Source organism: Sporothrix schenckii (genome assembly GCF_000961545.1).
Source record: "Sporothrix schenckii 1099-18 chromosome Unknown Cont44, whole genome shotgun sequence".
NCBI lineage: Eukaryota > Fungi > Ascomycota > Sordariomycetes > Ophiostomatales > Ophiostomataceae > Sporothrix > Sporothrix schenckii.
Window position 1 is genome coordinate 1,923,575 of NW_015971145.1, and position 27,561 is coordinate 1,951,135.

General features: G+C 57.0%; 12 protein-coding genes across 12 annotated transcripts; 6 read left to right on the top strand and 6 right to left on the bottom strand.

Moving 5' to 3' along the window:
* Positions 1-1,050: 1,050 nt before the first annotated feature.
* SPSK_08617 (asparagine synthase (glutamine-hydrolyzing)) lies at positions 1,051-3,487 on the bottom strand (the record flags this gene model as incomplete). The annotated part of the gene is made up of 8 exons (XM_016735209.1): positions 1,051-1,093; positions 1,168-1,272; positions 1,351-2,414; positions 2,465-2,800; positions 2,865-2,900; positions 2,958-3,114; positions 3,198-3,293; positions 3,462-3,487. 8 exons carry the CDS (start codon positions 3,485-3,487, stop codon positions 1,051-1,053), a joined length of 1,863 nt encoding a protein of 620 aa, XP_016587358.1.
* Positions 3,488-5,611: 2,124 nt separating this feature from the next.
* SPSK_09846 (ubiquitin-conjugating enzyme E2 I) lies at positions 5,612-6,243 on the bottom strand (the record flags this gene model as incomplete). Its single annotated transcript, XM_016736414.1, has 3 exons — positions 5,612-5,889; positions 5,960-6,120; positions 6,209-6,243. The coding sequence occupies 3 exons, from the start codon at positions 6,241-6,243 to the stop codon at positions 5,612-5,614; spliced, it is 474 nt and encodes a 157-aa protein (XP_016587359.1).
* A 1,148-nt stretch (positions 6,244-7,391) lies between these two features.
* SPSK_09172 (peroxin-19) lies at positions 7,392-8,868 on the top strand (the record flags this gene model as incomplete). The annotated part of the gene is made up of 4 exons (XM_016735750.1): positions 7,392-7,686; positions 7,751-7,953; positions 8,036-8,707; positions 8,770-8,868. 4 exons carry the CDS (start codon positions 7,392-7,394, stop codon positions 8,866-8,868), a joined length of 1,269 nt encoding a protein of 422 aa, XP_016587360.1.
* A 314-nt stretch (positions 8,869-9,182) lies between these two features.
* Positions 9,183-10,157, bottom strand: SPSK_09583 (uncharacterized protein; the record flags this gene model as incomplete). The annotated part of the gene is made up of 1 exon (XM_016736155.1): positions 9,183-10,157. One exon carries the CDS (start codon positions 10,155-10,157, stop codon positions 9,183-9,185), a length of 975 nt encoding a protein of 324 aa, XP_016587361.1.
* An 857-nt stretch (positions 10,158-11,014) lies between these two features.
* On the top strand, positions 11,015-11,410 carry SPSK_10024 (uncharacterized protein; the record flags this gene model as incomplete). Its single annotated transcript, XM_016736586.1, has 1 exon — positions 11,015-11,410. One exon carries the CDS (start codon positions 11,015-11,017, stop codon positions 11,408-11,410), a length of 396 nt encoding a protein of 131 aa, XP_016587362.1.
* A 28-nt stretch (positions 11,411-11,438) lies between these two features.
* Positions 11,439-13,042, top strand: SPSK_09082 (aarF domain-containing kinase; the record flags this gene model as incomplete). Its single annotated transcript, XM_016735662.1, has 2 exons — positions 11,439-11,621; positions 11,687-13,042. 2 exons carry the CDS (start codon positions 11,439-11,441, stop codon positions 13,040-13,042), a joined length of 1,539 nt encoding a protein of 512 aa, XP_016587363.1.
* Positions 13,043-13,404: 362 nt separating this feature from the next.
* SPSK_09261 (COPII-coated vesicle protein (Erv41)) lies at positions 13,405-14,768 on the bottom strand (the record flags this gene model as incomplete). The annotated part of the gene is made up of 2 exons (XM_016735837.1): positions 13,405-14,483; positions 14,552-14,768. The coding sequence occupies 2 exons, from the start codon at positions 14,766-14,768 to the stop codon at positions 13,405-13,407; spliced, it is 1,296 nt and encodes a 431-aa protein (XP_016587364.1).
* Positions 14,769-15,714: 946 nt separating this feature from the next.
* On the bottom strand, positions 15,715-18,502 carry SPSK_08502 (putative glutamine synthetase; the record flags this gene model as incomplete). Its single annotated transcript, XM_016735097.1, has 2 exons — positions 15,715-17,244; positions 17,339-18,502. The coding sequence occupies 2 exons, from the start codon at positions 18,500-18,502 to the stop codon at positions 15,715-15,717; spliced, it is 2,694 nt and encodes an 897-aa protein (XP_016587365.1).
* A 1,733-nt stretch (positions 18,503-20,235) lies between these two features.
* SPSK_10160 (uncharacterized protein) lies at positions 20,236-20,499 on the bottom strand (the record flags this gene model as incomplete). The annotated part of the gene is made up of 1 exon (XM_016736711.1): positions 20,236-20,499. One exon carries the CDS (start codon positions 20,497-20,499, stop codon positions 20,236-20,238), a length of 264 nt encoding a protein of 87 aa, XP_016587366.1.
* A 65-nt stretch (positions 20,500-20,564) lies between these two features.
* On the top strand, positions 20,565-20,831 carry SPSK_10157 (uncharacterized protein; the record flags this gene model as incomplete). The annotated part of the gene is made up of 1 exon (XM_016736708.1): positions 20,565-20,831. The coding sequence occupies one exon, from the start codon at positions 20,565-20,567 to the stop codon at positions 20,829-20,831; it is 267 nt and encodes an 88-aa protein (XP_016587367.1).
* A 1,698-nt stretch (positions 20,832-22,529) lies between these two features.
* SPSK_09190 (mannan endo-1,6-alpha-mannosidase) lies at positions 22,530-23,986 on the top strand (the record flags this gene model as incomplete). Its single annotated transcript, XM_016735767.1, has 2 exons — positions 22,530-22,623; positions 22,704-23,986. The coding sequence occupies 2 exons, from the start codon at positions 22,530-22,532 to the stop codon at positions 23,984-23,986; spliced, it is 1,377 nt and encodes a 458-aa protein (XP_016587368.1).
* Positions 23,987-24,470: 484 nt separating this feature from the next.
* Positions 24,471-27,133, top strand: SPSK_08541 (uncharacterized protein; the record flags this gene model as incomplete). Its single annotated transcript, XM_016735134.1, has 5 exons — positions 24,471-25,047; positions 25,106-25,257; positions 25,326-25,601; positions 25,660-25,841; positions 25,957-27,133. 5 exons carry the CDS (start codon positions 24,471-24,473, stop codon positions 27,131-27,133), a joined length of 2,364 nt encoding a protein of 787 aa, XP_016587369.1.
* Between the last annotated feature and the right edge of the window lie 428 nt (positions 27,134-27,561).

The following is a 27,561-nucleotide window of genomic DNA, read 5'->3' on the forward strand; positions in this document are numbered from 1 at the left end:
AGCAGGAGGGAGGGGGGGCCGTTTGCGACAATAAGAGAAGGAGCACCCCATACGAACGAATTAAAATAAATGCAAAGAAAAGTCCATAAATAAAATTACCTCCAACACTACCACCTGCCTGCGCCCGAAAAAGGTGGTGAGAGACACTTTGTTGGGGCCCTACCAGCCAACATGCATTTTCAGCAATTACGATACGTGCGGGTATGCGTCTGTGTGTGGCTGGCCCGCCCGTGGCGACGTATCGTTACGGATTCTTGTCCTATTGTCGTAGACGCCCAATGCCTCTTTCCCCTTTCTGTTTGTATTTTCACCGTCGCCGTCACCTTGTCACTTTCTCTCTCGCCCATCGCACCTTTCCGTCTTTGTCGTTCGTGTCTTACTTGTGCCTTTTGACGTTTTCTCTGTCTTCCTTCTTTTTTTTTTTTTTTGTAGCTTTTAGTGGGCTCTGTCCACAGGGTCCTCGGCTCAAACCGGACGCTGTTGCCAGGGCGCTCGACCGCCTGGTTGGCTGGCTGCAGGCGCCTTTGTTCGGGTGGAACAGAAAAGAAACGGTAAAGAAAGGGAACAGGGGACCGCATAATGGACAGGGAAAAGTGTTCGGGTTGGATGCGCTAGAAAACCCACGTGGGGCGCATGAATTAACTCACGGCAGAACGGGAGTTCGTCACGTGATACAACTGAAAAGGTTGCCCATCTGTTTGTGAATGAACTTTTATTGAACGGCATTCACACGGCGCCGATGTGCAAAGAGATAGTTTGGTATGGTTCTCTGGATAGGTTCCGCTATAAGAAAAAAAAATGACATTTTTTTTAATCTGAGCATAATCTATCGCAACCTTTTTTCTGTCTACCTCTTGCAAGAATGACGACAAAATGATAAAAAAAACAAGGACTGTTTTCCTGGTTGTCAACTCCCTGGTCGAAATGGTCCTAGATCCGAATCGCCGAATCGCAAACAACTACTTTTCACACATGCAAACAAATGAGCCGAGCGTAATAGGCTGGCTGATGGTGTCTTGTTTCGCAGGCCACTTGGGTGTCTCGGGCATCTTAAGCGGCCTCGTCGTACTTGGCGTTGTGAGTGGCAATGGCGCTGTGATGGTTGTCAGGCAATGGTCAAATCAAACACGGGCTATCAATGGCGTCGTCATTGAAAAGGAGACTTACCGGCCGCTAGGGTCAGTCTGCTTCGACCACGTCGGCGTCCAGCGCATAACGGTCGAGGCGCAGGACTGGGGGAAGTGCTCGTCGAACATAAGGCGGTACCAGTAGCTGTTTTTGTTAGTCGTGTTCCAAAGAACGTAAGACGGGGCGAGACCAAAAAATGCAAAAAATACAAAAAATACATACGCCTCCTTGGTGTCCGGGATGTCGTCGCCCCACTCGGGCTTGGGGTTCTTCATCATCTCGTCGGTGACCTGCAGCTCGGCGTTGTCCTTGAGGGCGTCGATCCACCCGTAGCCGACGCCGTCCGAGAACTGCTCCTTTTGGCGCCACAGGATGTTGTCCGGCAGGTACGGCGCGGCGCTCGGGTCGTCCGAGGTGTCAAAGGCCTTGCGCAGAATGTACTTTTCGATGCGCTCCTTGGTGATCATCTTCTCGGTGGGGTCAATGTTCATGGTGGTCTCGAGGAACTGCTTGTCCAGGAACGGCACGCGGGCCTCCAGCCCCCAGGCCGATGTCGACTTGTTGGCGCGCAGGCAGTCCGCCAGGTGCAGGTTCTTGACGCGGCGCACCGTCTCGTCGTGGAAGGCCTCGCGGTCGGGCGCGGCGTGGAAGTACAGGTAGCCGCCAAAGATCTCGTCGCTGCCCTCGCCGGACAGGACCATCTTGATGCCCATGGCCTTGATCTTGCGCGACAGCAGGTACATGGGCGTCGATGCGCGGATGGTGGTGACGTCGTACGTCTCGAGGTGGTAGATGACGTCCGACAGGGCGTTGAGGCCGTCCTCGATGGTAAAGGTCATGACGTGGTGCTTGGTGCCGAGGAACTTGGCAACCTCGAGCGCGGCCTTGTTGTCGGGCGAGCCGGGCAGACCAATGGAGAAGGAGTTGAGCTGGGGCAGGTAGGTGACGGTGGACAGCTTGTTGTCGTCGTCAATGCCGACCAGGCCCTCACCGCGGTCCATGTTGTCGTGGTTGTCGGCCGACACGGCGCCAAAGGACGCCGGCTCGGTGCTGCCGTTGGCCGCAGCGAGCTCTCGCATGCGGAGCGTCTCGCGCTGGGCAATGGAGGCGACCAGGCTGGAGTCGAGACCGCCCGACAGCAAGACGCCGTAGGGCACCTCGGCCATGAGCCGTTTCCGGACGGAGCGCTCGAGGGTCTCGCGGATCAGGGTCAGGTCCAGGGGCGTGCTGGGCACGCGCTTGGGGTCCCACCAGGTGGGCTCGAAGTAGCGCGTGCGCTGGTTGGTCTGGCTGTCGAAGACGTGGCCGGGGGGAAGGACTCGATCTTGTCGCAGACCGGGTGCAGGGCCTTGAGCTCGGAGCCGAAGTAGGTGGTGCCGGGCTCCTTGGACGACCAGCCCTGGTAGAACGTCGTGATGCCGATGGGGTCCCGGGCGGCTATTGTGCGGTCCAGCTTCTTGTCGTAGAGGACGAACGAGAACATGCCGTCGAGGAACTTAGCCGCGTCGATGCCATGCTCCATGTACAGCGGGATGATGACCTCGCAGTCGGAGGTGGTCTTGAAGTGGTACGGCGTCTTCAGGTTCTTGCGCAGAAGACGGTGGTTGTAGATCTCGCCGTTGACGGCAAGGACGATGCTCTCATCGGCGTTGGTCAGGGGCTGGGCGCCGCTCTCTGGTCGGTTGTCAGTATACGCCGTTGCGTTGACGGGTGGGAGTTGGTAGGGTGCGACATACCGACACCGACGATGCTGAGCCGCTCATGGCACAGAACTGGATACGTTAGCAACGAGTCAGAATATAAAGTCAGAGAGAGAAAAAGGGACATACTGGTCTGGTTGCTGATAACACTGCCGCCTGCAGTTCCATTTCCGTCAGTACAGTTCCTTCTTCCATCTCTTGTCCACCATAATAGGGGGGAAACAGCGCCGGCGCGCGAGTGTCGGGCGGCATAGACATACTCCAATCGGGGCCACGGTGGCGGATACTGCAAAGAAACAAAGAGTCGTCAGCACAAGGACGGCTATTGTGGACAACATTTGGAGCATAAGGAGAGAGGGGGGTACTTACGCCTTGGACAGCCGGAGGGCCGTCGGCTTGAATTTCTGGACGTCGGGGTGACTATCGCGGGTCAGAGATGCGACCAGGAACCTCAATTGGAAGACACTGTGTCATTGGGAGGCTTGCGAGCGCTGTTGAGGCTTTGTTGAGCACGTCGTGTGCCGTGGTGGCCGCCAAAACGACCCCGCGCAAAGTGTGACTCAAGCGCGCCAATGCCCGCAAAGCGCCAAAAAATGAAGCCAAAACCGCATACAGCGGCGATGTGTGACCTACCGGTGACAAGCGAAGATGCCACACATTTTGGTGGATTGTTATTGTTGCCTGGTGTCTCGAGAGGTTCTCTGTTCTCTTTGACGCTGGAGCGCTAAATTTGAATTCTGTCTGCGCAGGTGGACGTTTTGTGTCAGCACAGGGATGGGTGCTCGTGTCTATATAGGAGACCGAAAGAGAGCCGCACGGTAACTTCAGAAGAAGAGAAGACGGAAAACAGCCGACGAAGACCTTACCTGAGAGATAAACGGTGCGTGGGATAAACTGTCGGCCACCCACGTCGGAAAACAAGTCGAGGGTCAGGAGGGCAAGGTCGCGTGTGCTGCGGCGGGTTCTGGTGATGTGTCGAGAGCAGGAAAAAGGGACGCAAGCGGCCAGCAGAGACGAGGTCGTCGGCTTTGGAGAGGCAAAGAGGTGTGTGTCATAAATGCTGGACAGCGAAAATTGCCTGCAACGCTGTTTTCTAGGGCCTTTTTTTTTATAGTACTATTATTTTTCGTTCTTTTTCTTCGTTCCTGCTACGGACGGACGGGCTACTTCACGCTTGGTATGCTCTTGCCTCCAGCCGTCGATAACAGCGACTATTGCAACTAGTGTAGCCTGCTCTGCACATGCTCTTTCCCACCGGCCACCGACTATCGTTGTGGTTCCTTCCTCTTGCTATTATATTTTCACGTTTTTTTTGTTTTTTTTTTTTTTTTTTTGTCTCCTGCACGTTCGACGGCGTCGAGCGCTGCTGTCGCCCCTCCTTTTCGCGCTCGGTCGCCCCCGCTATTTTTGGTCTTTGGTCCCCTGCGTTTTCTGCCGTGTCGTTCCTTCCGTGAAGTTGGGACGACAGTCACAACAATGCTTTGTACGAAGTACTCCCTCCCGGTCGCTCTTGCCTTCCACTTTTGATAGATAGCCCTGGTGACTCTTTGGGTGGGTATCGTTTGTGACGTACAATTGGAGAAATCGGAGCACAAAAAAAAAGGTTTGAGATCTGCTGGGAAACGGACGAAACTAGTCGTGGATTTCAATCTGTGGCCTCCTATTTGCTGCCGGTATCGGCTGAGCCGCTAATTGGCCCGCTCCTTCCTCCCTCTTTCTTATTACTCACATTTTACAGTATCAGAGTTGACGACAAAACTAGAAGGCACAGGCGGGTTCAGAACGCCAAATAACGCTTGTTAGATGGTAGTTTGTGGAAAGAACGGTTGGGCAATACATCGCGCGACAAGATGCCCCTGCCAACGATACGGGAAGGCGCGCATGCCGCTGGAAAGACGCCGATGCTGCGACAGTGAATATGAGGCACTCACCGTCCTGCTGCACTTACATGCCACTTACACCACCAGATAAGGCTCTGCAGGGCCATTGGATTATGCACACCACTGGCGCAACGTACGTAAATACAGCACAGATCGGCCAATCGCCCGCAAAGATTGCACATTGAGTCATGCAACCCCCCAGTCCTCTCCATCCTACCTTGTCCGTGGGATGGATCACAAGACGCGGCCAGCTTTACACGGATATTGGCTGCTGGTGGGATCAAAACAAGGTGCAAATGCTCACCTGTGGTCTTTGTGAGTGCATTTACCCTTCTATTCGACATTGTCAGCATGAGATGTACGACATAAATATCTCGTGGGGGAAAAAACTCCCCGTGTCAATGTCGAAAATTCTCTATCACGACAGACTCGCTGCTTGTACAGCCTGTGACTACATTCCAAGTGTAAAAAGAACGCCACAGTTCATCTTCTTACGTATACGTCCAACTCACGGATGTCGAAAGACGCTGTTCTACTCAGATCTGTATTGGTATCTATCTCCTCCTTGTCGTTCCATGGCGTGTCAGGCCGTGCTCATATCATCCATCCTGCCCACCATGGTCCCGAAATAACTCCCACATCGCCATGTGTCCTGGTGTTGTGCGGCTAAATATACAAATGCAGTGCAACTCAACGAAAGATGGCAAAAATTATAAAATCACCAGGCCAAAAAAAAAAAAAAAAGAAAAAAAGAACAAAAGCAGACGCAAGCAGAGAACAAATCAAAAACAACAAACCACGGTACATGAACCCCTTGCAAATGCTCCGTCGTTTTCAGACTCCTCGCAGGCAAAGAAATATGTCAACGGAGGCGCTGGCCTCGCCCCCAAGAACCGCCCATCCTCAGGGAGCCGGGTTCTCCTGGACGGTCCGGCGGACTCGCCTCTCGTAGTCGGCCTTGTCCTTCTTGAAGAGGTTGTAGGCCTCCGCCTGGGCGGGCGAGTCCGGGTTAGGGTCGTCGAGCAGGTCCTGGATGCCGAGCGCGATCTGCTTGATCGTGATGGCCGGCTTCCAGGCCTCGTCTTCGTTGAGGATCGACAGGCAGATGGTGCCCGACGGGTAGACGTTGGGATGGAACAGCGGCGGAACGAACTTGCACTTTGGTGGCTTCGTGGGGTATTCTACACAGGTTAGCAAGGCCTTCGGTCCAGCGAACAGTACGCAAGCAAGCAACCCGCATCCGAAACGTACCATCCGGGAATGTCATTGTGAGCTTAAACATGCCGCCCTCCCAGATCGTCTTCTCCTTGCCCGGGATGCCGCACTCCCAGACCTTGAGGTCAAGGACGCCCTGTGCGTTGCGTACTGGCTTGGCATAGAAGCCGAACGGGTGGTCCTTGCGCCACAGTTTCCTGTAAAAAACAAAGTATCAGCACAAGTGTGCTCCAAGTCGCAGTAGACTCTCCCACGCGAAGGGCGAGAGTTTGAAGGCCAACATACCTCTCCTCCTGGAGCCGGTTCTGGCAGAGAGACATGGCTTCGGCTGGGGTTCTGTGAGAGGGTTGTTGAGGGAGTGGTTACGGTAGTAGTTTTAGGTAAATGGGCCGCAGAGATTGTCGAGATGCTGTAATAACGATAGGCGAAATATGACAAGAAGGAGTAAGTCAACGCAGACGTGTTGTCGGTGACGCGGAGCTCGCTGGTCTTGCCGCTTGGCCGACTGGGAGTTGAGGGACGCTTGCGCAAGGCTGACGAAAGTTTTGTCGCAAACAAGGCAACTATGACGGATAGGAGAAGAGTTAGCTGGTTTCTTGCCAATGCACAGAGACAAGGAAACTGGCGGTGGAGGTCGGCGCGTGACAACGTGAAGGGCGAAAGGGCAAAAGAAGAAAAAAAAGGAAGAGAGAGGACAAGAACGAGTGGCAAAGAAGGCGAGACATACTGGAATATCAACCGGCGTAGAGCTCTGGCTGGCGCTATGCAGTGCAGGTGGACAAAATAAGAGTGACGCTCAGAAAACGGAAAAGGATTTTTGAGGGGTGACAATTTGCACGTCTTCCATTTCGCGATTTGCGATTCACGCCGCACGGTGGTCGTTCCTTCCCAGGGCCTTGCGGCAAACAGGCGCGCTAGGCGGGGCGAGCCCGGAAGAGAGACGCCATGCGACAAAAAAATGACTAATACTGCTTATGTCATATTGCCAAAGGCCAAGACACTGAAAGCCGCACAGTCCACAGCGCCCACAGCGTAACCCACAGCGGGGTAAGAGCATGAACAGTAGAGAGTAGCACTGGGGAAAGAGCCAGGACAAGCTAGAGTGGAGAGACGACGGCGCTCTTTCCCAAATACAGAAGAGACAGGAGACCTTGGCTTGTGAAAGGGCCGAGGAACAAAAATACAGGAGCAAAACTGAAATTAAAATAAACAAGAACCCAGCGACAAGCACGCCTCGGTTGGATACCACATTGTTACGTTCTTCATAGTCCGGACGTTTCAAAAACGTCTTCATTCGACGTATTGGTTCTCTTGTTGGGCTCGGCTTACACCTACCGAAGCGCATTTCGCAGAGAGGAGAGCTTTGCCGGTCATTCACGGCCGTCTTGCTGCAACCGGCCAGCCGAATCGGCATCCTTTGGGCCGTCCACTGATTTGACATCGACATTAGTGGAGCAGGACAACCGCCATGGGGGAGACAAGGAAAGAGGAGGCTGCCACGGTGCCACCTGTCACGACGACGGAAGATGTGAAGCCGCAGACGCAGCCGGAGGTGGCGAAAGCAGAAAAGGTCAAGGCTGAGGAGCCCGAGACGGAGAAACCCAAGGCAGAAGAGGCAACAGCAGAAAAGACAAAAGAGTCGCCAGCAACACCGGCTGCTACTGCTGCTGCTGCTCCCGCCGCTGCGCCAGCACGACCCGAGGCTGACGCCGAGATGGAGGATGTGCCCGATCCGGACGAGGACGACCTGGACGACCTGGATGGTACGTGAGACGCTGGAAGGCGCTTGACATCTCTTTATAGATGGGCAAAATTCTAACGACATAGACCTGCTCGACGACTTCTCTGCAGCCAAGATCGAGACCAAGACGCCGGCCGCACCAGCGGCTGCCGCCCCATCCATTCCTGCACCGACACTGCCACCCGGCCTCGAAGGCGACGAGAATCTGGAGGAACTCCTGAACGACGATGATTTTGCAAAGCAGTTGCAAGCAGGCATGGCCGACTTGATTGGCGAGATTGAGAAATCGGTAAGTGGCCAACGGATACGAGTCGTTGTTCGGTCCCGAGGACAGCAGAACGACGACACAACACATCTAACAATTGCTCTAGCCCGACGTCCAGGCACAGTTTGAGAGCTTATTTAAGGAGTTTGGCATCCCACAGCCGACCGACGGCTCAGGCAGCAACATTGATCTGGCCGCTGCAGCGGCCGCCGCTACCGGCGCTGCTGCTGCCGAGCACGTTGCTTCCCAACCGAAAGCGAGCGGCCCAGCGTCCACGTCAGCGACGTCCAAACCGTCCGCCGGTCCCTCATCGTCGTCCGCGTCCGCGTCTGCGTCCGCCTCCACGCCCGCGGCCGACGCCTCGTTCCAAGAAACCATCCGTCGCACGATGGAGCGCATGCAGGCCTCGGGCGACCAGGCGACTGCTGCGGCGGCGGCCGACTCGCAAAGTACCGACGACATGCTGTCTGAATTTATGAAGCAGATGCAGTCGGGCGGGCTCGCCGGGCCGGGCGGCGAAGAGGACCTGACCAAGATGCTGATGGGCATGATGGAGGAGCTGACGAACAAGGAGATTCTGTACGAGCCGATGAAGGAGCTCAACGACAAGTTCCCGGCGTGGATGGAGGCGAACCGCAGCACGACGAGCGCCGAGGACCTGAAGCGGTACGAGGAGCAGCAGGTGATTGTGCGGGAGATTGTCGAGCGGTTCGAGCAGCCGTCCTACACGGACACGAACCCCGAGGACCGCGAGTACATTGTGGACCGCATGCAAAAGGTGAGGACGCCGCGCCCGGTGATGAATGTACTTTGGAAAGCAACTAACGATTGTGGTCACAGATGCAAGCGGCAGGCTCTCCGCCACCCGATCTGGTAGGTGACATGCCGAGTGCGCAGGAGGCACTCTCCGTTCCGGACGATTCGTGCAACCAGCAATAAATGCGCGAGAGAACGAGGTGAGGAGAGTTCGAACACAAGCACATTGATATTCTTGTATATTGCATTATTTTACCACACACTGGACAATAGACACTTGCAGGTGACTTTGGGAAAGACAGTCAAAATGATTCACATATACCCAGCCATGTCTCAAAACCTGCAGACAGACAAAGCCAGTGAAAAAGGTAAATTAAAATAGTACAAAAAACATAAGATATATCTCAAAAGCCTGCAACCGTACGCCGAGCAAAACTCCGTAAACCGAAACCCCTAACTTGTGAAGTGATATGGGTGTCCCAACGGTGGTTGCCTTCCTATAATGCCATGTCCATGCCGTCTTCAGCCCCTCCTGACAGCAGCTCGTTAAATATGGCGTCATAGTCCTCGTCGTCCGAGTAGGCAATCGACGCCGGCCGTTCTGGCGGTGTCATTTGGCGCTGGCGGGGATCGGCCTCCATCGACGCAATCAGCGCCTCCATTTCGGCCTCTTCCTCCATTGCGAGCCGGTCCGCCATGTGCGCGTCCATGGCATCCGTGTCGTCGTCGTGCTCCTCGTCCTCGGCAGCGCGGTCGTAGTACATGCCGCCGCTGTCGTGCCGCCGCGCATGGTTCGAGGCCACCGTGGTAAAGCTGTCGCCATCGTCACCATCGCCATGATCAAAGAATGACGAAGACGGCATCGACGACGATGCCGACGACGGCGACGGCTCGGCCATCCAGTTGGCCGCGTCTTCAATGTCTTGCTCCGTCAGCATGCTCATGACGTCCGTCTCGCGCGCCTGCCGGAGGTCGCGCTCCAGCGACCACCACTCGAGCTTCTGCAGCTCCTGCTCAAAGTTGCGGCGGTCCCAGTTGCGGTCGTCGGCGCGCTGGCGGACATTCTTGAGAAAGAGGCTGCGGCGGGTCTGCTGGGCGGCGTCGCGGCTCTGCTGTCCACGCGGCACGGGCTTGGTTGGCCGCGAGGCGAAGCGGAACAATGGGGCTTTGTCTGTGGTGCTTGTGCTTGTGCTTGTACTTGTACTTGTACTCGAAGTGTCTCCGCCAAAGTTGAATATGGAGGGTTGAGCCGTTGCTTGAGACGACGACGAGGAAGACGGCTGAATGGGCGAGGATTGGGTGTCGAGCTGTGATGATAGCATGGGAGGAGACGAAGCGCGGATCGGCGAGGACGACAATGGCGACGGCCGCGATGGCCGGAAGGGCGATGACGCAAAGGCGGGTATCATCGGCAGGTGCTCAGGCGACGCGCCGCCGACGCCGAACGCGGGCGGCGTCATGACGGCAAACATGTTGGCGGCGGGCGGCCGGGATGTTGGCTGAGGAGACTTGTGGTGATGATTCTCGGTGCCGATGCTCTTTTGACCTGTCCTTTTTCCGTCCAGATTGACGGGTAGGGAGAAGATGAACAATACACGAGATGGTTGCTGAATTGCGATGGTAAATTAGATGATGTACGTATCGTAAGATTGGTAAGATGCGGTGGCGGTCGATGTATGGAATGCAAAAGAATGCAGAGTGTAGAATGACGATTGTGTTCAGGGAGCGTGTAAAGTGGCCGTTGGGGATAACGGCGATGATGAGGCGAGGGAGAAGGCGCGGCGCGTTGTGTCTCACTGATTAATGGGATTGACATGGCAAGTGCGGCCAGAAACGCGGTCGCCCTGGACGCGTCAAGAGCGCTATCACGTGCAGTTATGGCCCTGGTGGCGAGAAACCCCGCTGTGCCCGATCCTGCCCGGTTTCTGCAGAAAGTTGGAAGGAACAAAAAAAAAAAAACATTACAGCGAGAAGGCACGCTAGCAAGTTCTGTACAGGTGGCAGCTCCCAGCAGTCAGTGGTCTGATGGCGCAGATGCGGCCCCAAAGTGCCCAAAGTGCCCTGAAGCAGCTCAACAATTGGATCGCAGTATCCGCATGAAAAAACAAGCCGACAACGACGTCAGTTGTTCATGTGCCGCAGTTTACCTCGTCTTCCACCCTCAACCTCACAATTCGATGGAAACAATGAGGGTTCTTCACTAGATATTTCCCTCCCTCCATACCTTTCCCCTTCTCTCCTCTCCTTGCCCAATCTCTCGACTTCTCCTTTCTCTCGCCGCGTCCGCTTCCGCTCCGCTCCGTTTCGTTTTCTTTTCCTTCGGCTCTCGATGCGGACTCTATTTCTGCGGCCGTCGGCCGTGTCGTCCATTGTGGGCTCTCTCGGCCGACAGCGTGCCAGCACGCAGCCGTCGTCGCAAGGCTGGGCCTGTGTCAAGTGCCGGCGGGGCCAACTGAACGGCCAGCGCACCACGGCCGGTGTCCGCTTCTCGTCATCAGCATCGACCGCAACGAACCCAGCAAGCAGCGCCAGAGCAGGCGGCCGGACCGTTCCTCCACCACCGCCACGCTCGTCGCGCGGCCGGCGGGCCATCCTGCTCACGGCAAGCGGCAGTGCGGCCACGGCAACGATCCTGGCCTTCACCGACGACATCAAGCAGAGCTACGAGACGGTCGAGCGGACAGGCCGCGTGGCCGCGACACTGGTGCTCTGCATCAACGAGTAAGCGAGCCCCCGAGATATGCAATGCACCAATGGCAAAGGGCCGCGTGCTAACACAGGCCAGTTACCGAAAGACACTCCGCCAAAAAGACAAGATCGAGGACGAGGCCGAGCAGTCGGCTATCATCAAAGCCTGCCACAAGCGCTGCGCTCTACGGACGCTGCATGTGCTCGAGAAGAACGGCGGCATCTTCATCAAGCTGGGCCAGCACCTTGTGAGTCGTGGACGTGTTGACGTGTTCTTGCTGTACATAACCCGGGCGTTTGCTGACGGAAACAGAGCGCCATGAACTACCTTTTGCCCTCCGAATGGACGACGACCTTCATCCCCCTCCAGGACAAGTGCCCTGTCTCGTCCTTTGAATCGGTCCAGCAAATGTACCGCGACGACACCGGCACCGATCTGTGGGACTACTTCTCCGAGTTCTCCGCGGAGCCGATCGGTGCAGCGTCCCTCGCCCAGGTCCATGTGGCCACGATCCGCGCCACGGGCCAGAAGGTCGCCGTCAAGGTGCAGCATCCCAGCCTGGCGCAGTGGGCGCCGCTCGACATGGCCCTGACGACGTTTACGTTTTCGACGCTCAAGCGCTTCTTCCCCGAGTACGATCTGGACTGGCTGTCGTCGGAAATGGCCCTGTCGCTGCCGCAGGAGCTCGACTTCGCCCTCGAGGGCAAGAACGCCGAGCGCACCAAGGCGCACTTTGCCGCCATCCCCCAGCTGCCGCTCGTCGTGCCGGACGTCCTCTGGGGCCAGGAGCGCATCCTCGTCATGGCGCACGAGGTCGGCCACCGCCTCGACGACCTGGCCTACCTCGACCAGAACGGCATCGACCGCGACGAGGTGTCCGCGGCGCTCGCGCACATCTTCAACGAGATGATCTTTGGCGACGGTGCGCCGCTGCACTGCGACCCGCACGGCGGCAACCTGGCCGTGCGCGCGCGGCCGCCCGCCGGCAATGCCGTCGCGCGCTGGCTGCGCCGCCTGCCGTGGCGCAACCACGACAACTTTGACATTATCTTGTACGACCACGGCCTGTACCGGGACATCCCGCTCGCGCTGCGGCGCTCGTATGCCAAGATGTGGCTCGCCGTGCTCGACGGCGACATGGCGCGCATGCAGCGCTACGCCTACGAGGTGGCCGGCGTCGACGAGGCGTCGTTCCCGCTGTTTGCCTCGGCCATTACCGGCCGCGACTACCGCGTGCTCGCCTCCGGCTCTATCATCCAGCCGCGCACGACGGACGAAAAGGAGCACATTAGCGGCCAGCTGCAGGACGGCCTGCTGGCCGAGCTCGTGCAGCTTCTCGGCAAGGTGCCGCGCATCATTCTGCTGATTCTCAAAACAAACGACCTGACGCGCAGCCTCGACGACGCCCTGGAGACGAAGCAGGGCCCCATCCGCTCGTTCCTCATCATGGCGCAGTACTGCCTGCGCACCGTGTTTTACGAGCAGGTCGGCGCCATCCGCGCGCAGCACGGCTCGCTCTGGTGGCCGACGAACCTGGCGCGCCTGCTGGGCGCGTGTCTGCAGTATCTCAAGGGCGAGGCCAAGCTCGAGGGCATTGACCTGTGGCTGCGGGCGCGGCGGCTGGCCGGCATGAAGAACCTGACTGTCGGACCGCCGTCGGTGACGTGATGGCGTTGACGAACGTAGTCTTGTACGATGTTATGATGATAATTTTTTACACCGCGCTGAACATATACAAACGATAGATTTTATGCACATGGAGACTATTTGTGTCGGGTGATTTAACCTGCGGCGTACAGAAAAATGCGACCAATGTATCCAAGCCATCTACTACGGCCCAGAATCAAATACTAGACAGAAACGATTGAATTGTAGCAAAGACCCTAGCTTTTAGCAAGCAAAACGGCAAACATGGAATAACCAAGAACCCTAAACTCCTTTTGTGCTGCGGACCCCCAAAATACAACCGGCATACACAAGATACACACCCACCCCCACAATGTACACATCCATCACCCACCACGCCCCGTCTACTCCGCCGACGTCTTGCCCAGAACACCGTCCGCGGCCGAGCCGCTGCGGCGCCGCCGCCGCTGCAGCACATCGTGCACCCAGTCGGACAGCGTGAAGCCCCAGTGGCCGGCCACCAGGGCGCCGCTGAGGACATTGACAATCTTGAGGGCAAACAGCAAGAAGCCGTCGCGCGACTCGACAATGTTGAGCAGGATGGGCTCAATGTCGTACTTGAAGAAGATGCCGGGGATGTTGCGCTCGTCGATCTCGGCGCTCTGCTCGGTGACGGCGTACTGGTTCGTGAAGATGGCGCGGGCGTCGCGGCGGCCGGGGCGCCCCACGCTGTAGACGGTGGGGACGACGGACATGAAGTACTGGAAGCGGTGGAGGTGCGCGGTGGCGCCGTTGACCGTCTGGTCGAGGGGGTTGACGAGGGACGGGTAAAAGGGCCCAAACGAGAGCTCGTTGATAATGTGCGAGAAGTTGAAGGCGTTGTGGTCGAGGTGGTTGAGGTGGTCGCCGACGCCCATGTAGCCGTGCCCGCGCGCCGTGATGTGGAAGTCGCCCTGCACCTTGTTGAGGTCGAGGCTGCCGTAGACGCGGCAGCTGTCGCCCTGCCCGTGGGCGCTCGACGGCAGCTTGGGCGTCTTGCCCCAGCGCGCGCGCCGCCGGCCCAGCGCCACAATGTCGTGCACGTGCTCCTCGCCGAAGCCCTCCTCGTGCGGCAGCGTCGTCCACCCCTCGCCCGTGACGAGGCGGCCCTGCGCGTCGCGGCCCAGACGGTGGATGCCGCGCGCGTCCACCCACTGCTGCCACGTGGTGGCGTCGCGCTGCAGCAGCGACGCGGCCAGGATGCGGTCGCCGGCGGCGTCCTGGACGTTGATGTGGAGGTCGTCGCAGTGCATCTTGACGAGGATGTCCAGGTTGATCTGCATCGTGCGGCCGACGCCCTTTTCGACGGCAAACGTGTGCTCCTCGGCGCCCGTCCACCAGCGCGCCAGCTCCGACCAGAAGAGGATCACGGACACCACGACCATGGCCACCGTCCACTTGCCGCCGCCCGACGTCCGCTGCACATACTGCGGTTTGGATTTGGCTGTTCGGTCAGCGCGGCCACACACGATACTGGCTCGCCGTTTTGAACAGCGAATGGTGAATACATACGGAATGCGTCAAAGGCGCTGACAATGCTGCTGCCCGCCTTGGGCCCAAACGCATCGTCGTCGACGCGCGCGTGCGGCTTCTGGTCCTGGGCCTGAGCCTGAGCCTGGGCCTGGTTCTGCTCGTAGCCCCCGTTGCTGTATCCGCCGTTGTTGTAGCCTCCGTTGTAGCCCTGCTTCTCGCCGTAGCCGCCGTTGTTGTATCCCTCGTAGCCGTTCATCGTGGCGGCGTCGCGATCGTCGATCGAACTCGCCGTTCGCCGAGAGCCTCGCCCTCTCGAATTCTCTGCTTGTCGATTGGGGAAATCAGCTTCGTCCTTTGCCTTCTACCACATATCTCGCGCCGGTCTGGTTATTGCTGACGGAGAACCGAAACGTGGCAGGTCGTGTCGACGTGAGCAGCAGAAGCGGTTCTTCGCAAACGTCAATTCGGTCCCCTTGCTTGGTCGGTCGTCGGTCGTCGCTCGTAAAAGGGTCGTCGATGAAGCTGGGATTCTCTGGGATGATTGCACCGGCCGTGGTCGGTTGCTTTCTTTGCCGGGTTGAAAGGACAGCTCAGCGGAAAAAGGATGCATCCAATATGTGGCCCTATGGAGGAGCACTAACAAATTGGTCCCTGCCAAATTGGCTGCCAAATGCGTCTTTCACTGAGCACAATGGCTCTTGCCCGTTTTGGGCGACACGGCTGGCGTGCTCTTTCCCCCTGACTTGGCCAATGGGACACTGCCCAGGCGACGCCGTTGTGCACTAGCGCATTGAAGACCCCTGACAGCATGCGGCTAATTTTGGGGGTCGTCTGGAGTGAGACAAGACAGCGCTGCGCTCATCAATACGGGGGCAGTTTGGGCCCTTTGGACTCTGTACGCAGGCGCACTCGTGGGGAAGGCCACATGGCGTTGTTCTCGGGGCGTTTGCGTTCTCTTCATAACACAATTGACCACTGCCTTATATGTACAAGTTACAGAGTCTTTCGCAATTCCAATCTGCAAGAGGCTACGTGATAATAGTCGGCACGGCCTGCCGTTCACTCTGCTACCCGGCAAGCGTCTTCTGCCGGTCTGGATGTTGTTTCTCCGCACATGGCGGTCCCGTTTTATTTGCTGCATACCCTCAGAGGTTCATAATCCGTTTGTGTGCATCCATTATAAACATGCCCGACTACTTGCTCTAGTACCGCTCGATAATGAATTCGCGCCGTATCGAGTCCATGGGTGGCCTGGAGAAATAGAGCGCGGTCTCGGCCGTCTTGACCGTCACATAGTGCTCGACCACGTCGGGGCCGATTAGGTGGACAAACGTCTCGTCCTTTTGCAGGGCCTGCAGCGCACTGCTCACGTCCGCCGGCAGCATACTCGTGATGCCCAGGTTGGTTCGCTCTGTCGGCGTCAGCGTGGCGGGGTCGACAGTGCAGTCGGCCCACGTGAGCTCCTGGTTGTTGACGACGCCCGACAGGCCGGCCAAGAGCACGGCCGTCAGAGCCAGGTACGGGTTGGCCAGGCCGTCGACACACTTGAGCTCCCAGTGGCTGTCCTCGATCTTGCGCAGCGGCGTCTCGCGGTTCTGCGTGCCCCACGTCACCCACCGCCCGCCGGCCCACGCGCTGTCGACGACGCGCTCGTAGCTCGAGGGGCTGCTGTACGTAAACGCCGCAATGGCCTGCAGGTGCTCGAGGATGCCGGCATAAAACTTCCCGTACAGGTTCTTGACGTTGCCCCTACCGTCGGGCGTCACTAGGGACAGGTGCATGTGCGACGCGGTGCCACAGGCGTTGGCATACGGCTTGGGGTGCAGAGTGAACTTGTAGCCCGCCTTGGTGGCGCGGTGCGCAATCGCCTCCCGCGCGAGGAGGAGGCTGTCGACGGCCTCGAGCGGCGGCTTGGCTGGCAAGATGAGCTCGAATTGGCCTGGTGCGCTCTCTGCATGGATCTGCTCGACCTCGACGCCGGCTGCGTCCAGATCCTGGACAATGTCACGGATGAGCCGCGCGACGGCCGGGTTGTTGTAGAAGCGACTGGCAGACCAGGCGTGCCCATCGTTGGAGAGCATGGCGAAGCGTTGGCCGGGCGTGTGCGATTCTGTTCTCTGCAACAAAACAAACTCGACCTCAAACCCGACCAGATGCGAGATGCCTACACCGGCCGAGAGCTTGATTGCACGGATCAACTGCGACCGGGGACACAGTGGCACCCGTGACCCGTCCTTTTCGCGGAACACGCCGTTTACATTGATGTGGCCATCCATCGGGCCCACCGTCAATGACGAAAAGTCGGGGTGGAGCCGATATTCGCCTGTTGGCGTCACCCCTGGCGCGGCCGTATCGTTCTGGAGAAGTCCGAGACACGCCTTGGTGATGCCAATGTCGAGCGAACTGTTTGACCGGACCAGTCGATCGAACCGCCGGAAGGGGATCATGCGCATGCGTGGCAGTGACGTGTAGTCGAGCCAGGAGACTCGCACAAAGTCCGGAGCGGCCTTTCCACGTGTGAAGGCGTCCCAGATCGTCAAGTCGGATGGTGCCGGTACCTTTCCCACCTCGCCTTTCGCCTCGCGAATCGCTTCGTCTGCTTCGGCCACTGCGCCCGGAACCTCAAGTCCCAGTTGGTAGACTTTGTTCGCGTTCCGGAAGAGGATGTCTTGCACCAGTTGGACAGCCGCTTGCCATCCGATTTGTCCACTCCGAACTAAATCGCAGACCACCTAGTCCCCGTGTCAGTTTTCATCTGTTCTGCCTTCTTCCCATGTCCCACATATCCTTAGTCCGAAAACCATGGGGGATGAGGGACTGTCTTACTGTTTCAAGAACGTCCCGGGCTTGGAGAATGGCAAGAAGGTATGTTTCCGGGAACCAGTGTCCATCCGTGCTCAACATCACCTTAGACCACGGGCAGAGTTCAAGTATCTCCCGCAGCATGGATTCCTGCCCGTGGCGGGCAACGATGGGGAACACCTCGCCAATGTCTGCATAGACGTTGCTGTACACTGTGGCAAGGTATCCCGTGTCGCGAACGTAAGGGTATCCCGAATGCAACAGTACAATCGGAACAGTCGAATACGTGCGAATAAAATCTTGGAGATGCGCCGGCGACGATTTTGTCAAAGTGATGTCGTTGTCACCGAGCCCCGTGTGGAATTGAATCGGCTTGTTGAACCGGCCGGGAGAGGAGCGGATATGAATCGCAGTACGATGGACAAACAGGTCGTTCAGGCCAGCATGCTGCAGCCGGCGGAAGCGTTTGCCGGACGTCGAATGAGTGGTGACGATCTCGGAAAACGACTCTCGCGCGCCGGCAATGTCTACAACGCGAGGCATGGCCAGGCCAGTGCGGTAGCAGATGACGGACTTGAAGCCAACGACGTCTGGATCCGAGATGGCCTGTTTGATCTGGGTGTCAAACTCTTCGAGCATGTTGTCAAAGACATTGTCGAGAGGCTGCGCGTTGTCAAAGGCCACACAGTGACGGTTGATGATGTCGGCCGCCACTGCTTCAATACGGACGATTCGGCGGCATTTGGTGGGGGTGAACTTGCTGTGCCAGGTGTGTTCGTACGCGTCGTCCTCGCTGTCCAGTCCGTCGTCAAGCAAGATCGTTTCAAGGCCCTCGAGACACTGGGCAACCCAGGCATTGTAATCGCCACCGCGGCGCTCTTCGATTGCTGCCACCACGGAGTCCCACGTCGCATGACACCCAAGGACACCCGATAGCTGCTGCACAGCACGGTGGTGAGACAGTGCCGTGACAGAAGCACGGATGGCGTCTCCATGAGCCTCGCTGACGATGGAGAGAAGAGGATGCCGGCCGACAGCCTCGGGTTTCAGAAGCGGGTGTGCGTGGTTGTCGATAATGGGCATCGTCTTGATGACTTGGACGACTCGCCGGATCTGGTCTTCGGTCGCAACCGCGGGTTTTAGAGCGCCTGGTAGCCCGGCTTGGCCACCTGGCGCAGAGGCTGCCATTGTTCAACAGGTGATATAGTGGTTATAGATGGGTGAAAGGTCGCGTGTTGTTAGGAGTACATCGGCCGTTCTCGCCCTTTGCGCAATATCTCGTCAAGATCGTAAGTTGACGAGAAGAACGTTAAAATAAGGGCAATTCTAGCAACTTAAAAACTGAAATGGTCGTCACCAGGTCAAGGAATATTGCGGTCAAGTACCCTTCGAAACTTCCCGACAGCAAACCACACCTGTCGCTCAGTTTGATGTGACGGCCACAAAGTGGCGACGAGGTAGGACGCCCGGTGTGGGCTGGGGTTAAGGCTCAATGTAGAGAAAGGGGGAGGGCGCTATTGTGTGCTTTTGGGCGCTTTCGACATATGTCCCGGACGGCAATGTGTTCACACCACTGGGACGAGAGGAGAGATTCGTTGAAGGCGGCGCTTTCGTCTCCCTTCGGCCTTGTACAACGGTGGAGGTCCAATACTGGTGGGGATTTGCGATTGCGAATTTGAGAGGTCGTGGGACAGAGTTGACAAAACAAGGGTGTCACGAGCACAGCCGTGTCTAGCGATCGCAGTTTGCTTTCGTGATGAGATAAAATTACGGTATGAGCCGTAGGCCACTGGGCTCTGCCGGAAGCAAGGAAAAGGGATGTCGCAGCTGCCGATCGACGGCTGGTTCACTCATCCAACCGTGACGAGTAGTTTCTTGAACCTCGCTGACCCCTGTCGAGTCGGCCAACCGAGTCTTCGACGACGAAAGCTGCACAAGCGAGATGCTACACTTGGAAAACCGCACGGCTGCAACAGTGCCTCAGCGGAAGGATCAGCGAAGCAACTGCGGAGCAATAATGCACATACAGATATCACAGCTGCCAGTGCTAATGCTCTGTAACTAGACCAGCAGCTGTCAAAAGTGGAAAATGTGTATACGGCTGGTGAGGATAGGCGGGTGGTTCCGCTGGGGAGTCGAAGTGGCGTTCCCTCGTTGTCTATCTTGACTGATGTTTCACGCTATCGCACCGGCCCTGCGCGATCTGGTCTTTTGCATTAGGGTCTCAAGTGTCTGCAAGGGCTGGTGCTTTCGTGCTTCTGGCCGTGATTGCGCGACTTTGACAGTGCCATGCGTCTCTGTCGGCGCGGTGAAGCAAATCTGGTGTTAGCTCCTCTCCAGGTATGGTGGCATTTGGCCGTGTCAACTTGTCGCTTATGCGATTGTTTGAGGTATATGTTGTATTCGCAGTGACAATGGAATTTTCCAAGGGTCCAGCTGCCATAAGGTTTGTTCTCGACGGTGTTCTAGACTTTGCGTTTCAGATTAGGTTGGGAGGCCCAAAACAGTTATCAGAGCGTCTCCAAAACGGCCAGAATCCACAGTCGCCAGCAACGCGGGGATGCCCCGTTTGGCATTAGATGCAATCAGCAACGCCGAGTGTGGTTTCGGTTCTGGATGCATCTCTGTATGTTGTATATGTGTGTCGTACTCCGTGCAACTTACGCGAGTAATGTTGGATGTGATAATTGTCAATGAGTGTGGGATTGGCGCTTCTTTCTCGCTTTGGAGCTATTGTTGTTCGTCGGGGGGAAAAGCTGCCACGGATGCTTGACAAGGACTGTGATTGTAGACCCGAGGGTGAGGCACGCGAATTGTAAGAAAGGGGCAGTGGGGATGGATTTGCTGCGGAGAAAATGCGGCAAGACCCCAACAAAAAGCAGGATACAACTTGTCAACAGGAAGGGAAGTTGCGATGCGAATCATATGGCGTTGTTCCTGCCTTGCAAAGCAACCTCAAGTACAGCTGTTGTACTTTCCGGCATGAGCAAGGTAGCCGAAAGAGCCTTCCTTTGTGGGATGGTGGCCCATCGCGACTGCCCTGTACGCCGTACGAATGCAATGACCACAACAACACCTTCTATTATTGTCGCGGCAGTGGACTTTCCGCACGTGGCCTCGTGGCTTGCACCTTCCCTCTCCACGATGCCTATTCGGCAGGAGGACAGAGCTCTGCGCTTGCCCATTGGGTCTGAACTTCCTATGATACCTTTCTCGTTCCCCTTCCCAATTCCTCCAACTCCAAACTCAAATGCCGGCATCCGATCTTCCAATCAACCACATGCTGCAACTCTCTCCGGACCGCACTGAACGGAACGGTCGCTTTGCAGAAAAGACACAATGGCTCACAATGAACTACTTCTTTGAGCGAAGGCTGGTCAAGTACGCGCTCTCTGCCCTTGCAAACCCCCAAGCTACCAAATCAGTGTCACAAAGAGTCATGTGCACGAGCATGTCATTCTCAGAACATCCTAGGCCTTCCGTGTCGAGTCTCGTCGGCCCCGGCAGATGGGTCTGATCGATTATCTCCGGGTCTCATCGTTTGGCGTATCATCCCGAGACGATGACTGTCCGGGTACCAGACTCTGTCTCCGCATCGATCTCGGCAGTGGCAGTCATCTTTCTGTATCCTGGCTGTTGGGTCGTTGGTCTCCCCTGTGCTCGAACTGTCGTCCTTTCATCTCCAAGCATCGAAAACAAACGGGGCTTGGAGGGGGAGTCTTACCCCTGCCAAGTAGAGGACGCGTGGGCAGTCAAGTGAAGAAAGTCTACTTGGCGTGCAACAGCCAAGTAGGGCCAAGGCTACAAAGGCAGTTGTGATTACAGAATAGAGAGGCCACAGCACAGGTCCAGATTGTGGTACGCTGGGCATTCCAAACAGTGTGTTCGGCTGTCTTACGATTTTCCATGTCGATTCGGCGCTCCGTCCCATTTCTACATTTCTCTTTTCTATTTTCGAAAGCATTGGCGCGCAGCAAGTGCCTAGCCAGCGCCCAGCCATCTGCCCAGCCAACGCCCAGAGCGCCTGTCGTCTTGGCGGCGCGGCGTGGTTGTACAGCCACGCCCTTGGCAGTATCGCCACCCGCCAGCGACAGACAAAAGACAGAGCAAAATCACAAAGAGATCACCTGCTAACAATGACGAACACCCGAGAGTGGGTTACTACGCGAAAACGGAATACAAACACATTTGCCTCCATGCGCTGGTTATTTACATGGGGATCAACGTGCTGTATGCCACCTCTCGTATCCTTTGCAACAAGTTGTTGTTTTCGTATTGCATTTCTGGACGTTCCATAAAGGTTGAGTGCTTGGGGCGGGCGCGGAATCTCTCTCACCTTGGCTCCATTCCCGTGTGACGCTTGGCCCGAGCAATCCGGTACAGAACACGATGTGCATGTGGTCTTTGACTCCTGTTTGGTCCTTGCTTTCCTTTTTTCGTTTCCAATCGTCATATTCGTACCATTCGTCCCAGTTGCCCTATTCTCTCGGCGCCGCTAAACAATCCATATTGGCATTGGCAAGTCTCCTGCCAGCCCTTTCCAAGGGGAAGGGCAAAGAGAGAGCCCACGCTCGGCACTCTATTCAGTACGAAGATCTTCCACATGCCCTTGCATGCCAAAAAAATACCAGGCAACAAAATAAAAGCCCAGACCAAGAAGACCAAGACACAGTGACGAGAGAATGGAGTGACGAGAATAAAGAAACAGGGAGAAAAAGGCAGAGAGAAAGTAGTCAACGTTAGTACAAGACGACACAAAGGCTTGGCCTCTTCTCTTGGCATACCAGCGGTGAAGCGCTGGTTGCCCAAACAAATGGCCACTGGTTCGTTGAGGTCCTTTCGGCGTCCTCTGGATCCTCTTGGTACGTTTGGAATCTCGGAAACTGTAAGCTGAAGTCAGCTGCAAGTGACCTTCTTGTTAAATAGGTTTTGCCCGCCACCTTTCGTTTTGTTTTTGTGGTCCTGTTGTGATGCTTTCTTGTTGATGTTGTTGATGTTCCTGATGCTTCTTTGATCCCATTATCCGATACACACACTCATAACACTGGACGACATTGTCCTCCACATTCGCTACTTTCTTGACGTTCTACACGGCAAACGATCGTTTCCTTGACCCGCAGGCACACACCCGGGTTGTGCCAGCCGACTCCCGACGCCCGCTGCGTCGTCCGTTCCAACCGTTTTATCATAAACGTCGCATTGCACATTACACAATATGTGGTCAACAACAGCACAAGCGGTGGTGGCCGGCTTATTAGTGACAGGCACGGTCGTTGAGGCTGCCTCACAATTCAGCATTAGCTCATCAGGTACGTTTTGGGGCCCTGAACACAATGTGGCTTATTTGGTTTTGTATGTCACTTTGTGCCTAACTCGCTTACCCTCCCAGACGCCATTAAGAAAACCGCCAGCACAATCGCCCACGACCTCGTCAGCTACTATCACGGAAATGAGAGCGGCCAAACCCCGGGCATCCTGCCGGGCCCGCCACCGGCCGGAGACTACTACTGGTGGGAGGCCGGTGCGATGTGGGGCACACTGATCGACTACTGGCACCTGACGGGCGACGACACATACAACGAACTGGTGACGGAAGCGATGCTGTTTCAGACGGGGCCGCATGAGGACTACATGCCGCCCAACGTGACGGCGTCGTTGGGCAACGACGACCAAGGGTTCTGGGGGATGTCGGCGATGCTGGCGGCGGAGGTCAACTTCCCGAACCCGCCGGCCGACAAGCCGCAGTGGCTCGCGCTGGCGCAGGCCGTGTTCAACACGCAGGCGGAGCCGGGCCGGCACGATGCGACGTGCAACGGCGGCCTGCGGTGGCAGATCCCGGTGCTGAACAACGGCTACAACTACAAGAACAGCATTGCCAACGGGTGCTTTTTCAACATCGGGGCGCGGCTCGCGCGGTACACGGACAACGCGACGTACGCCGACTGGGCGGAGCGCACGTGGGACTGGATCGAGGGCGTCGGGTACATGGACGCGGAGTACAACATCTACGACGGCGCGCACGTGGAGACGAACTGCACGGACATCAACAAGGCGCAGTTCTCGTACAACAGCGCGGTGTGGCTGCTGGGCGCGGCGTACATGTGGAACCACACGGAGGAGGCCAAGTGGCAGACGCGCGTCGAGGGCCTGCTGAACCGGACCATCACCTTTTTTTTCCCCGACGGCGTCGCCTACGAGGTGGCGTGCGAGTCGCACATGACGTGCACGACGGACATGCTGACGTACAAGGGGTTCCTGCACCGGTGGATGGCGTCGACGGCGCAGGTGGCGCCCTTTACGCACGACCGGATCATGGCGGTCCTGCAGACGTCGACGCAGGCGGCCGTGGACCAGTGCACGGGCGGCGACAACGGCCGGACGTGCGGGTTCCAGTGGAGCTCGCGGGCGTTTGATGGGAGCGTCGGTGCGGGACAGACGATGAACGTGCTGGCGGCGGTGTCGTCGCTGCTTATGGACGAAGTGCACGGCCCGTTGACGAACCAGACGGGCGGCACGAGCGTGGGCAACCCGAACGCGGGCAGTGGCAGCGTCGACAACCCGACGGAGTTTGCGCCGATCACGACGGGCGACCGTGCGGGTGCGGGCATTCTGACGGTGTTTGTGCTGGCGGGCATCACGGGGCTGTTTACCATGATGAGTTTTGGGGAGTGATTTTATCTTTACCAATTCTGGTTTTGTTTTCATTTTCTTTTGTTTTGGGCGTCTTGGGATTGGAAATGGGACGGCATGTCTCCTCGGCGTTTTTGCTGTTTGGCCACGGCCAATGTTCTATACTAGCATCTTCTTTTAGATCCTTTATTGTACATGGATATCAACATTGCATCACACTTACTTTTATTATTATTATTATATTTTCGTTATCGTCATGAGTATCCTCATTTCCTCTTTACCTCCATATTGCTCCCCTTTTCTTTTGTTCCTCGTACGGCCCGCAAAAAAGGGGCTGCAATGACGGCCGTGCGTTTCAAAAGTCCGACAACGAAGCAAGCTGTTCAGCTGATGTATGTTTCGTAAGCTACGAATTCCAAAGCAAAACACATGCAGGATCAGAACACCACATTACGGCTCTCTTTCATGGTTTTCTCTATTTTCGCTTAAGCCACGTTTTCTTGTCGTCTCTCTTACCTTGCCCAGTATGCCCGTCCCGGATCTCGCTGACCGCAGCCTCTTTCCTCCGTTTCTGGAGCTCCCCGAAGATGGCGAGCCGTCCAACACAGAGTCGGCGGCTGTCACCCTTCTCGCCCAGGTCAAGGACAACATGACCATCACCAAGCCGACACTCGTCCTCACCGACCGCGACGGCACGGGCTTCGCGCTTGTCTTTGACGGCCTGGAGCGCGACGGCCTGGACCTGGGCAAGCTCGGGTTGAAGAAGGGGGCGACGGCGGTTGTCCAGGGGGCACGGCGGACAGTGCCTGTCCAGAGCGGCGACGCCGCGTCGTTGACGGCAAAAGCGGCGCGCCGGCCGTTTCTGCGGGTCGCGCCCGGGCAGGCGCACACTGTGCGGGCAGTGCCTGCCCCGCTCGACCAGACCGTGGCGATCGCCAGCAAGCTGCGGGCACGGCAAGAGCGGGCCCAGCAGGAGGGGCACCAGCACTGCGAGGCGTGCGGCGCGGCAGGCACAGGCGCGGCAGGCACAGGCGCGGCCACGGAAGGCAAGACGCTGCTCAAATGCACAGGCTGCAGCCAGACCTGGTATTGCGATCGGGTAGGTGCGGACGTTGTCTCTTCGATGTTTTGGCCGCCGTAAAAAGCAACTAACATCGACAGACATGCCAGACAAAAGGCTGGAACAGCGGCCACAAATCAGAGTGCAAAGCTCTCAAGGCGTTGTCTGCCATCTGGAGCGAGTAGCACCATGTCTACATCGGGACCTGTGGCAGATGCGACCGGAGATTTCGCCGACGGAGTTCCTTTTCCGGGTTTGTTGACGTCCACTGCAATATTACTTCGCAGAGGGCCGACAGGCTTGCTCTGCCTATGACTCCAGGGCGCCATGACGTTACTTGGCGTTCGTGCCACCCCGCAGCCAGGCCTTCGCCTTCTGCGCCTCCGGTTCACCGTTATCCGGCCAAACGGCCAGAATTATCCGGCCACGAATCAGTGCCTTGAAAGGCCCGCTAACAGCCCCCAAATCAGCACCCGACCGTCAAAACAGCACTCCTCAGAAGAGGTCTCCCGCTACGATGTACGAATCGTATACGATTTCGATTGGGGTCTACGAGACTGGCCGCCGGATGCTTGCGTACGGCTATGGTACAAAATAGTAGGCTTCCGGTACTTTTTTTTATCTGGTTTGGTTTTATTGGCACTAAAGTTACTAGCAAAGTCTGCAGGTCAAGATGAAGTTGATGTATCGTTTTGTATCTCGTCCAACCACCAATTTCCGTATTTTCCGGGCCGTACCACATGAGAAGGATTCCGAGCAGTACGATGCTGACGGTCGAAACGACCATGAAAGGGACTGCTACGAAGAGGAGGTCAATAAAAAGCAGAAGGAGTCTCGGTGCTCTCTGGGAACCATTTTTTGTTATTGTAGTACATTGTTCGTCTTCGTCGTGGCGTTTGTTTACAAGCATTTTTACAGTTGACTTTTGTAAGTAATACATACTCCCTGTAAGTGCGCTGTACGCACAGCATCGTCGGCTGTATCTCACTTACAACAAAAGCGGACAGTCTAGCGGCGTCACGCGACGCCTCCTCCACGGCCGCACAATGAAGTTCAAGGATGCCCCCGAGTACGTCCCTACCGACCCCAACAGCAAGGGCGGTCCCCGCAACGGTCCCTATGCCGAGCTCGACCCCCATTTTGCGGCGGCCCGCGCAGGCGCCGAGGCCATCATGGACACGCTGTGGAAGGCCGACGACTGGGAAACGTTCCGCAACAACTGGAAGGGCGAGAGTCCGCTGCCCGAGGGGACGCCGAAACCAGGCGTCGATGTCGAGGCATCGTACATCAAGGTCCCCGCGCGGGACGGCCACGAGATTGAGCTCAAGATAATGAAATCCGCCAAATCCACCAAATCCGCCGCCACCGCCGACGACACCATTGTCGTCCTGCGCATGCACGGCGGCGGCTGGGCCATTGGCTGGCACGACACCGAGGTGATTGAGAACCTGCACGCCGCCAGCCACCCCAACGTCGTGCTGGCGAGCATCGACTACCGCCTGGCGCCCGAGTACCCGTTCCCGACGCCGCTCAACGACTGCATCGACGCCTTCCAGTGGGTCAAGGCCAACGCCCGCGAGGCGCTGCACGCCAACCCCGAAAAGATTGTCCTGCTCGGCGGCAGTGCCGGGTCGGGCCTGTCGCTGGCGCTGGCGTTGCATGCGCGCGACCACAACATCTCCGGCATCATTGCGCTGGCCCTGGACTGGCCCACCGGCGCACACCCCAAGTTCTTTCCCGAGCTGCGCGAGCGCTTCGGCTACGAGCTCGAGAGCTACGTGCAGGTTCCCAACGGCGTCGTGTCCGGCGCTCTCATCATGGAGTTCTTTTTGGACGCCTACACCCCCAACGTCCAGCACGACGTGCGCCACTCGCCGCTGCTGGCCGACACCTTCGCCGGCCTGCCGCCCGCCTTCTTGCAGATCGCCGGATTCGACACGCTGCGTGATGAGGGCGTGGCCGTTGCCGAAAAGCTGCAGCGCGGCGGTGTGCCGACTGAAGTCCACATCTACCAGGGCCTGCCGCACTGCTTCTCCATGCTCTTCACTGACCTGCCCCAGGCCAAGGAGTATCAGGCTCGCCAAAACGCCTTCTTGGAGAAGACCATCAAGCTGGCCAATGCGAAGTAAATGGCGGCTGGCGGCGACACAGGAGAGGAAAAAAGAGAGAAAAACAAACCCAGAATAAACAGAATGCTCATACCGAATGTTTGTACTAAAAATATATCCATGTAAACGCACGACAAATACACAATGCCACCAACAATACTTGCAGCAATGTCATGTGCTATGCTGTGTTGTGCTGTGCTGTGCTCTATCCCAAGCAGCAGCAGATGGACCAACAATATATACATGTCCCTCGTCTGGTGCCTTCGTCCAACGTTAAACATGCTTGTAAAAAAATAAGAACAGAAAGTAAAGCAAACAGATGGTGGAGCATGACATAAGAAAAACAAGGGCTGCTGGAATGTCAAAGACACATGCTTTAATATAGTTGCTATGATGGCAGCGTCAAAGGTCATCGGTCGTCGTCGTACCATGAATCTTCGTACCATGTG